The following is a 10,470-nucleotide window of genomic DNA, read 5'->3' as shown; positions in this document are numbered from 1 at the left end:
TGGCTACCCATAGCGACAGGACCTTAGCTGGAGCAGGCTGGGCTGGTTACCAGGCCGGTAAAAGACTACTCTGCGGGTCCGAACTACTGGGCTCTCAGATAGAGGTATACGATGCGGAAGCCCACGCAGCACTACGGGGGCTTCAGGAGGCTGTAAAGCTTCCGTCCAACAGCATGGCAGATAACGTCCACATCTGCCTCGATAATCTCGCGGTTGCGGGTAGGCTCATCTGTCCAAGTCCCGGAAGCAGTCAAGCAAAATTCACCGCCTTCCAAGAGCTGTCCAAAACCTGGTCACAGAGAGAGCGAAAACCCTGGACATCCCCGGGACAAGTGTATATCTGGTGGTGCCCAGGACACGTAGGCATCCCCGGAAACGAAGAAGCAGATGTCCAGGCCAAAGCGGCCTGTGAGCAACCACCCAAGACACAACACCCGGCCTCATTCGCACATATAAAGAGAATCGCGAGATCCTACACTTGGAAGAGTTTCAACGATCGATGGGCCACTACCTGCCCTCAACAGTATCGAGATCTAGGGATCGCTATCCACCCGCGACCCCCCGAACTTGGCCTGCCCCGGCAACACCTAGGCAGATTACTCGCAGCGAGGTCGCACCACGGGGATTTCGTGACCTACCACGAGAGACTCCAGCATCGCGACGCACTGCTCAACTGCGGGTGTGGAAAGACAAAGACACCAGTCCACTTCTACTTTTGCAAGCGCGGCCGCAAGGCCACGCCCGGTCATCTAAAAGCGCATATGGCCAAGAATAGTATAGATTCCCTCCTAGGCACGGCCAAGGGAGCTCGTTTGTTTTGTCAATGGGCGGAGGAGACCAATTTCTTTACTGAGATCTGCCCATCGCACTGAACAGGAATGTTAGATGAAGACAGTCCCCTGTAACATAGATTCGACTAGCATAGACCATGCCGGCACTGCGCCCGGCACGTCTCACGTGATGAGACGTTAAATTTCAATCAATCAATCAACCAAGTGGGGATAAGTGAAGGAGAGATGGATATATAAGGGACAGAACTCCCAGGCATTTCATAGATAGACAGTCTCTACTTCAGTGATCAATCTAAGCATCAATCTAACCCATTGGTGAGGCAAACTGCCTTGACGACTCTATTCCCAGTTACCCTACTTGAATACTTCAGTTACTCAGAGCCCTATACTCCATACGTCAGACCCCGATATTATTGCTAAGGACTCCGCAGCAGGACTTACTTACTAGCACAAACCCTTACACTCTTTAGTGGTTTACGCAGCTAGACTATTAGAGGTTTCGTTACAACGAGCCTATACCTTTCGGATATCTAGTTTTCGTCGTATACCGATATAAAGTTAGTAAACGAAAAAGCAGAGCTATTATTAACCTTCGTACTCTTAATAAAGTCGTAGTTCTAGATTATTACTAAAACGGGGTCAGGCGGTCGGTAGGATATACCTACCACCTAACACACTGAACAGACGGCTTCAGTACCAACAGATCACATCTGTTAGTCTGATCAGACGAAGATCGTGGAACTAATTACAAGAGCAAAGCTCTTGTAAGTCTCGTGCGTGAGTTGGTCGGATGTGTCTTGGATACTTGTGACGGAATAATTCTCAGAATAAGACGTCTGGCTCTAGGAGTCGAATTGAAGCTCTCTCTAGTATAAAAAAGATAATAAAAAAAGATGAAGAAGGTTATGATAAGGATTCGTGTCCTGCTCCGTCTCTGTGCTTCTTAAAGAAGAGAAAATAAACTTTCTCCTAGCCCCGTAACCTATTTCCCTGATGTCCGGCCTTACCCCGTTACATTCCTTCCCCAGGTTCGTCTCTCTGTCCTCAGAGACAGTCGAACCTGTATAAATAACGGGGGGAAAACAAACTCCCTTTTTCCTATTAAGGATAGAGATATTCGAACCTGAAAGAAAACTCTTTTTCACCTATCCTCCCCTAGGTTCGTCTCTCTATCCTTCCCCTATCCTCTCGGTAAGCAAGACAAAGGTCTTCCTCTAATTATAGTAGCGGTATATTTTTTTCTTAAAAGGAAATAAAAAAATGGGGGGGGGGGGGTCGTAGTCTTACTCTCGTAGCCTTATTACCAGATTGAAACTCTCTCCTCTCCAGAACGTACCCCTCTCTCCTCTTTACTCCTCCCTAGGTGATGCGTGCACCTAGGGGGAAGGATGCTATAATGCCGCAGTGCGCAACGTTATAGTATCTAATTGAATGGGATTCACCTAACCAGTGGGTCCCCCTACCTTTTCGTATCACTAGGACTCTTCTTTTTCCACTTATCTTCCTGCCAGTCGAAGTAGCAGGGCGGACTAACAAGGTCTTCAACGCTCATCTTTCTCGATTCTGCCTGGCTGTCCGATATCTTCCTCGTCCTCTTTGGTAGCTTACGGATCTTCTTCCTTAACAAGCTCCTCCGAGAAGTGTCGTCTACTTCCAAACCGAATAGCAGGACTGTTGGGATTCTCGTATCAATCTTCTCAGTATCGGTAGTAGTCCTCTCAGAGTCGGTACTCTCGTCCGTAGCAGTAGTCCTCTCTTCAACAGTACTCTCGTCCGTATCGGCAGTCCTCTTATCAATGGTAGCCTCGTCCGTAGCGGTAGGCCTCTTGGTATCAGCAATCTCGTTCCTCTTCGTCTGATCAAACGATTGTAAAAACGGTTTAACTGTCGTGCTGTCCAAATCTTCGACGATCGACCCAGTGAGGATCTTGGTAACTATAATATCGGCTGATCGGACCTCGGGATTAAGGACGAAGTGCGTCTTCACTGTCTCTGGCTGTACTAGCCCTGGCGTCTGTAGTCGATTATCCTGTACTTGAGGCGGCTGAGAGGAGCTCTGAATCGATAGAGCGCTCTTATCGTTCTTCGTAATACTAAAGTCTCTTCTGAGATAATAGGCCGCAAGCCGCTGGAATTGAGGGTCAAGATTGTTCGATATGACCCAGTCGCATACTTCCTTTAGGATAGGCTTGCCCTCTTATGTCGCCTTTCTCTCGATATATGTCGGTACCTGAATCGCAGTCTGTCTCTTGTAGTCTCCTCCGAGGAAGTAGGCTCTGTACGTCAGGTCCCATCGAAGAAAGCCGTCGCGATTCAAATCTTCAAGTCGACCGCACTGTGAGACAAGATGGCCAGGCATAATACAGAAGACACATTTATTGGTTGTCGTGCCCCATCGATTCTACGGACGGTATTGTCTGGTCTCGTAGTCGTACATCTGTCCTTGACGAGGGATGTCTTGACGAGTCCTGACTGCATTTCCTTGGGCCCAGTGTACGAGTGGCTGGCAGCCCTATGGCTGCTGTGGCCGGTATGCAGTCCTTATATCTTCCATCTGGTGTCTCCGATCAGACGGGCCTACTTGGTATAACCGTATCTCCAAGGCTCTGAGCCTCTCCGTGAGAGTAGTTATATCTGGCTAGCTTTCCTCTTGTCCTCTCTTGTCCTGATCAGACGGAAAGTATCTCTCAGCTCGCTTAGTGTGCATATCCAGATTGACCTTAGTCCTCGCCCATCCTCGTACCAACTTCTGGGCTTGAGAGTACTCCATCTTGAAGAGCTCTTCATACGTCATCTTACCTTTGCTCATGATATCTTCAAGACTGTGGCCGTAGATCCTCTCAAACAGGCCTCGAGTACAGTCAAGATCGCTTAGTACTCGTACAGTATCCTTCGTCTCTTCGACTTGGATCTCGTGATCAAGATAGTACGTATAGATCTTCGACGGATTCGATAGCGGAGGCTCGTTTTTGAGGTCTTTAAGACGATTATAAGTACTTCGAAGCTTTCTAGGATCTCCAAATGCAAAAGTACTTTTCAAAGCCTTCGTCGCGGCGTTCCAATTGTCGAGGCGATTAACGACGGCCTTCACCCTTTTCTGATAGGTCTCATTCTTAGTCCAGTACGGGACTTCGGCGATCTTCTCGATATCGCTAAGTCGAGCTCTCTTGAAAATACGAGCGACCTGTTCAATCCAGCTGGATACGCTGTCGCTGTCAAAGCGGAGGTCTGGATATTGTGCCTCATCGGGGAAGATATATGGTATCGCGAAAACTTGAGCTATCTCGATAGGCTTCTCAGATTCTCGGCTGGATTGCCCTAATCAGGCCTATATAATTGTCGAATTTCGTGGTCGAGGACGTCGTCGCTTAATATAATCGTACGGAAGGTTGGTCGTATCGCTGTGTCCGAATCTCTCTGCGTTCTTCTTCTTCAGAAAAGGAGTGTTGAAGCCGTAGTGTTCGGGTCCAATCCCGTACTACTCTTGCTTCCTTTTTCTCCTTCTTCTGCCGCTCTGATCGCTAATAATTCGTCTCTTTTCTCTCTTGCTGATACTCTTGTGGCTAATATTCTCGGTCCGATTCCGTGGTTCCTCTCGTCGATACTCTTGATACTCACATTATTCTTGATCTTCTCGATCCTCTTGATACTCTTGTTCTTCTTGTCGATACCGATTGTCGTATCTCTGTCTCTTGTTAATACTCTTCTCTTTTCTTTGCTCTGTCTCTGCTCTGTCCTCCGTACTGTGCTCTATGCTAATGCTCTGTGCTAATGCTCTGTGCTAATACTCTGTGCTGATACTCTGTGCTATATGGCTTTAGCTAGAAACCTCGCGGCGCCGCCGTAAATTCGCTAGTCCTGGCTTTATTTCCGAAACGTCCGTGTCCTTACTACGAGAAGAATTTGGGGGTCTCCGTCATGCCCTCCTCGTAATTAATCCGTACGGTCCTGCTGTCCTCCATCATCTATCGCGCGAGAGACTCAGTGCCGTGAAGCATCTGTATGGCCTCCCTCTGATCACCATTGAAACGGGATCAGGCGGTTGGTAGGATGTACCTATTACCTAACACACTGAATAGACGGCTCTGGTGTCGAATTGAAGCTCTCTCTAGTATAAAAAAGATAATAAAAAAAGATGAAGAAGGTTATGATAAGGATTCGTGTCCTGCTCCGTCTCTGTGCTTCTTAAAGAAGAGAAAATAAACTTTCTTCTAGCCCCGTAACCTATTTCCCTGATATCCGGCCTTACCCCGTTACAGTACACACACGTTATAATATCGGTCTAGCTATTACTCGAAAACCTTTGCCTGATAATCGCTTACGATAACGTATATACTTATAGCCTAATTATAGTACTCCGCGCTATCGCTCGCCTTCCGAAGCTATAGTGTCACGCCGTGCTAGGGGTTTCAATCCTTGCCACTACGCCACCGTACCAGATGTCTTCACCAAAAGAAACCAATACCAAAGTCCCTGACTTTGATATCTGCAACCACTTATCAATCTATTCAAACCAGTGTAGGTCAATCACGTGACAAACGTCACATACAGGTACCTACTAGAATCATACCGGTAGTGTAAGGGTCAAGGGTAATGTCGATGCAATTAGCCTAGCCTACTCTACGAGTACTATCCATCTATGAAGAGAAAAACCTTAGATACATTCAGTGTGGTGAACCCTTCTCCCTTTTATCCTTCTGTCCTCCCGTCTCGTCGTTTCAGGAATCTTCGAGGAGTGAAGTTTACTCAGAGATTTCCGTGGGTCCAAGTGCTGTAGGAGTGAAGCTTATTCAGAGCTTTCCGTGGGTCCAAGTGCTGTCGGAGTGAAGCTTACTCAGAGATTTCCGTGGGTCTTTCTGGCCGAAGGCGTCGCAGAGGCCACATACCGGTCATAGACCGTGACAGGTAGCCCTATACTCCTAATCGTCGGAATATGAACCTAGTAAACGCTCGTAAGCTAATATTATATGCAGCCATTGAACCCATGCATCAAACCCTTCTTCGCAGAGCCTTTCTGCTTTGGTGTAACGGTAGAGGCAACAGTGTCAGTTCCTATTATTGCATATCGATTCTTCACCATTTGACCATGTTACTGTTTAATATCTAGCTATATCGACGGCGTTGAGATGCTGTGGTTGACGAGACGTTGAATGTACAACGAGTCATATCGCCGACCCAGCGTTATTGCACACTGGGAGTTAACACATCATCCTCCTTTTACAGCTCCCCTTCAACTAACACAGTAATAAAAGGTTCACATGGAATCAAAGAGGGGAGCTTCCGCGTAAGTTGGATCAACGCTGCTACCAGGCGCTATAAACAATACCTGGAAGGAGTCTATGAAAAACTTGACTTAACATACGAACTGCAGAGAGCGAATGACCTTGGTAGTTATATAGCTGACCAAATGAGAAGGATTTCTCCAAACCTCGACCAATATGTGATTCTCCAAACCCCACCCCTTTCCTTCGTAAGTTAGGAAACTCGATTCAATTGACCAATGTATTCCATGGTTGTTTCGCAAGGAGGCAATATATCAATCTGAGCCACGCGACCCGGGAGCGGATTCAGGGGTTATGCCCACTTACGACCCGAACGTCCTGATCTGTCAACCTTGAACTATCAAATCCAATATCGTTTCTTTGATTGGAACAGGCAACCACTGTTGTGATCGTTACTAAATACACCGTACTTTTGCGCGTAGCGTGCATACGGAAGAATAATATGCCGATGGGCATGGAATTCATAGCAAACTGACGTCGGCTGGTGGCAGCTAGGTAGTGCTTCTCGTTAAAAGGGACAGCCGCCACATGAACATTACTCTCAGGCACACATGAACTCGGTGACAGTATTGCTCTACCAGAGAAGCCCGGAAGTTAAATGTCGACCAAATTGCGTGATCGTCTCCCGAAACTTCCTCGGCAACATTGAACCTTTTGCACGCCAGCTACTCACAGTCAGCAGTCAATGAGGACGTGCGTGTTTTTGATGATATATGAGACCAGACCGTCAGGTCCGGCCTATTATATTGAGCGCATAAAGGTCTAACCATGTCCATATAATCCGTGCAGGTCCAACCAGAATGCCAAGACATATCACCAGAAAAATTTCACCAGTTTTTTCTGTTCTTTTTCCTTTTTTTGTTTGTTGTCATGTCGAGTCGTCCCCATGTCTGGAAGCATTGAAATGTCGCCAAGACATACATGACCGTCAGTCACCCCATCCGTATTCCTTTCGTCAAAGGTCTTCTAGGGAGGAAGACATCCGGAGACATTTGAGCCGTGCCACCTACGCAAGCCATGACCTAGTAGCTATGCCGAACCAAACTCTACCAGATGTTGGATCTCTCAATTGAGCCAAACCATTCCATGCCGCCGCCACCAGGCTTGATGCTTTCCATTTCTCTAGTAGTCCGAAATCCAGGTGTCAAGGTACCAACTCCAATCACGTGTCGAACCCCGAAAAAAGCATCGCCGTCGACAAGAGTGATCAAGCTTGGCAATATTTGCTTCTAGGGCAGCCACCGAGGCTTTGACACAGATCCACCAATCCTGAGGTTTGATACCAAGGCACCAACGCTCATATGCATGCCGTTATACGTTATCGAATGAAAACCGAACCGCGAATGCCGTCTCTAAGATGGCGCTCTTAGAAGACATAGATGTCTGAAATGCGTAACCATGACCAGCAATGAGTTTCGTAGCTCAACGAACGCCATACTCTAGATAGGAGGGCGATGTACAAGCCACGCAGGGCCACATAACCGTAATAAGAAGAAGAAGCAAAACAAATAGTCTGAGCTTTGTCGCCCGTGGACGCCTAGCCCAGATCCTCACCTGTTGCGACTGTGAACAACGCCTGTAACACCATGCCGAACGCAAAAGGAAATATCGGGATCCTGCAACTAGTTGACAGAATCCAGTTTCAAGACTTTCCGAAGACTGTCTTCCATAGTCCGCATCTGGTCGGGCCTAAGACCCGTTGCAGCTTGGTATTGGGGTTGCGTCGCCGGGGGATTCGGATTGCCTCCTAGTACCGTAGCAGGAAACATACCACGCGGCATCTTGGGGTGTGCGTCTTGGGAAGGAACTGGTTGCTGTCTGTGCTGCGGCTGCGGCTGCGGCTTTTGCTGTTGGTGCAGTTGCGGGGAAGGCCCTAGCTTTCCAGCGAACAGATAGCGCTTCAAGGCTTCACTTCGATCAAAATCGACCTTTTGCGCAGATGACCTAGTGGACGTTGGAGTGGCCTGACCGGAGTTGTTGTTCGAGCGTGCAGCTCGAATTCGGTCTTGGTAGGGTGTTGAGAAGGCCGGGCCAAGGGGCTCACCAGGTATACCGTTAAGTTCGTTCGAAGAGATTCCAGAAGATTGATTTCGCGATGCTTGGGGGCGCCGAGGTGGAGCTGGAGCAGTTGCCTTGGGAAGCGTGTTGCACGCCTGGGGCGAATCGTTGGGCGGCGAGAAAGGACCTAGAGCAACGACAACTGCGTTGGCAGAGCTCGCCCGACGTGTACGCGCCTTCTCGTCCCGCTGAGCCTTGAAAAAAACTTCTAGCGGCGAATCGTCGTTGCGAGGTACGTTCGGGGGAGGGCTCAGCTCGCCCGCATCTTCCGAATCCGTAGTGGGCGGCGATGGTTCTTGGGTAGCCTCGGCTGGCGAGGCCCGCTGACTGGGCGAATCCGGAGCCGAAAAAGTTCGTGACAGGAAGCTCGGAATTGGCAGAGCGGAAGGCGCAGGAGAGTGGTGAAACGTGGCGCCGGCGAAAGCGGGAGCTACAAATGATGGACTCTGGCGCTCCAGTTTGTTGACGTTAGCGCCTGGCGACGCAGCGCCCGTCTTGTTTCGGGGTTTGTTCGTGGCTTTGCTGCGTTGCTTTTGGTTTGTTGACTGAACATTCTGTGTAGCTGCCGCATTGCCGGAAGCCAGCTTCTGCGGTGTGCAAGGGCTGTCGGGCTGGACCTGGCGGTAGTTGGGCATGTCATTCTCGGAAGCGTACGTTTTCTGGGGGGTGCCATTTCGACCTCCGCGTCGCGAGCGGCCAGGGGTATTCTTGGGTTGGGATGCTTGATGCATTTTGTTGTGATGGTGACATGTATTCGTCTTTTTGGTGTGGGAGAAGGGGATTGAGTTCAAGCCGGAGCGGCTGCAAGAAGTGAGAAGGTCAACTTCAAGTGGAAGAGCGTCGTCTGCCAAAGGTTGCGTGCGAAACAGGAAGTTTAGGGAGCGATTTACTGCGAAGTGACAGAGGCCAACAAATAGATGAGGTTGAATAATCCTTGAGTCGGAGTCACGGCGCAGAGCAGCGGTCAAAATGGTCTATGCAGACTATGTTGGTGGTCGCAAGCTCCTGGGTGAATGTGTTGTGGAAATGGAGATTGTGTAAGTTGTGTTTGTCGCTGTTTGTACTAGACACATATTTGTTGTTGATGTTGGATGAAAGAGAATGGAAGTGACGATGGCGAGAATCAAGGAAAAAGGACGAGAATGTGGAGATGCCGCCCGGCGGACAACGGCTTGGGCTGATAATGATTGACGCAGAGTCAAGGCGCTGAGCCTGAGAGCTGGGACGGGGACAGCGAGTGGCAGATTGATGGCAGCCTTTGGGGGGATGGGGGGTGGTATGGTGCAGGCGCGATGTTGGGGCATCAGTGCTTGAAGATACATATCAGTACTTAAAAAAATGCCTAGCTTGTTGCCTGTTAAAAGTACTGGGAAGGTTCTCTTTGTCGATGCGGGCAGCAACTGAAGTGAGCTGGAGCCTGAAGGAGGGGCAAAGGCAGTTAGTCGATGAACAAACAAACAACCTTGAAGGCCGGTGCAGGCAAGGTACTTCAGAATAGTGCAGGAAGTTGCTTCATCTTTCTTTTCCTCTGTGCGAAGAAGAACAGGTTCTGGCATCAAATTTGTGTTCATTTTACTTTGTAAACTGATTTGAAGCAGTTCTGATTATCCGGCTGTTCGTCCCACGCAATCGATCAACAACGCAGCCTTGGGTCGTCCGTTACAGCGCTCTACTTTATCTGAAAGACAGACACCCACAGACACACCAATCGATTGGAGAGCAGAGCTCCCCGTAAGACAGCAGAACCAAAGCGCCTGCAACTCGACCAGTCGACGTACACCTCAACCATAAACATACTTCAAGATGGCGGACGTCGATATGACTGATGTTCCGAGTACTACAGTGGCGAAGAAGGCTAAAGGCGGTGATGCTGATGCCAAGGGCGAGAAGAAGCGCTTCGAGGTGAAGAAGGTCAGACCCATCATACTCTCGACACCGTTTTGGAATCCTGCGCTGATTTTGTCGTGACAGTGGAACGCCGTCGCACTATGGGCCTGGGATATCGTGGTCGACAACTGCGCCATCTGCCGTAACCACATCATGGACCTCTGCATTGAGTGTCAGGCTAACCAAGCCTCGGCGACCAGCGAGGAGTGTACTGTAGCATGGGGAATTTGCAACGTGAGTAGCCGTTCTGGAACCAGGAGCGAACGTTGCGCGAACGAAAAAACTGACATTTACCAGCACGCATTCCACTTCCACTGTATCTCACGCTGGCTGAAGGCCCGACAAGTCTGCCCGCTTGACAACAGAGACTGGGAATTCCAGAAGTATGGTCGCTAGGATGGGGGACGTGGACATAGATGGCACAGGTTCGCGCTGCCTTGTTTGGGCGCATC

At 49.2% G+C, this 10,470-nt stretch overlaps 4 protein-coding genes across 4 annotated transcripts; 2 read left to right on the top strand and 2 right to left on the bottom strand.

The window, feature by feature from the left end:
* Positions 1–2,250: 2,250 nt before the first annotated feature.
* Positions 2,251–4,753, bottom strand: BCR38DRAFT_480667 (uncharacterized protein; the record flags this gene model as incomplete). The annotated part of the gene is made up of 6 exons (XM_040863298.1): positions 2,251–2,919; positions 3,535–3,767; positions 3,825–4,099; positions 4,175–4,269; positions 4,410–4,476; positions 4,686–4,753. 6 exons carry the CDS (start codon positions 4,751–4,753, stop codon positions 2,251–2,253), a joined length of 1,407 nt encoding a protein of 468 aa, XP_040719431.1.
* A 1,637-nt stretch (positions 4,754–6,390) lies between these two features.
* BCR38DRAFT_419234 (uncharacterized protein) lies at positions 6,391–7,275 on the top strand. The gene has a single exon (XM_040859296.1). It carries the CDS (start codon positions 6,874–6,876, stop codon positions 7,144–7,146), a length of 273 nt encoding a protein of 90 aa, XP_040719430.1. The 5' UTR covers positions 6,391–6,873; the 3' UTR covers positions 7,147–7,275.
* Positions 7,276–7,420: 145 nt separating this feature from the next.
* Positions 7,421–9,308, bottom strand: BCR38DRAFT_86326 (uncharacterized protein). The gene is made up of 2 exons (XM_040865701.1): positions 9,119–9,308; positions 7,421–8,865 (listed from the first exon to the last, which is right to left on the bottom strand). The coding sequence occupies exon 2, from the start codon at positions 8,860–8,862 to the stop codon at positions 7,696–7,698; it is 1,167 nt and encodes a 388-aa protein (XP_040719429.1). The 5' UTR covers positions 8,863–8,865; positions 9,119–9,308; the 3' UTR covers positions 7,421–7,695.
* Positions 9,309–9,934: 626 nt separating this feature from the next.
* Positions 9,935–10,414, top strand: BCR38DRAFT_334194 (E3 ubiquitin-protein ligase RBX1; the record flags this gene model as incomplete). Its single annotated transcript, XM_040855293.1, has 3 exons — positions 9,935–10,042; positions 10,103–10,252; positions 10,316–10,414. 3 exons carry the CDS (start codon positions 9,935–9,937, stop codon positions 10,412–10,414), a joined length of 357 nt encoding a protein of 118 aa, XP_040719428.1.
* Between the last annotated feature and the right edge of the window lie 56 nt (positions 10,415–10,470).

The sequence above is a fragment of the Pseudomassariella vexata genome (assembly GCF_002105095.1).
Source record: "Pseudomassariella vexata strain CBS 129021 chromosome Unknown BCR38scaffold_2, whole genome shotgun sequence".
NCBI classification, from domain to species: Eukaryota; Fungi; Ascomycota; class Sordariomycetes; order Amphisphaeriales; family Pseudomassariaceae; genus Pseudomassariella; species Pseudomassariella vexata.
The sequence above is the reverse complement of the archived record's forward strand: the minus strand, read 5'-3'. Positions and strand labels throughout refer to the sequence as shown.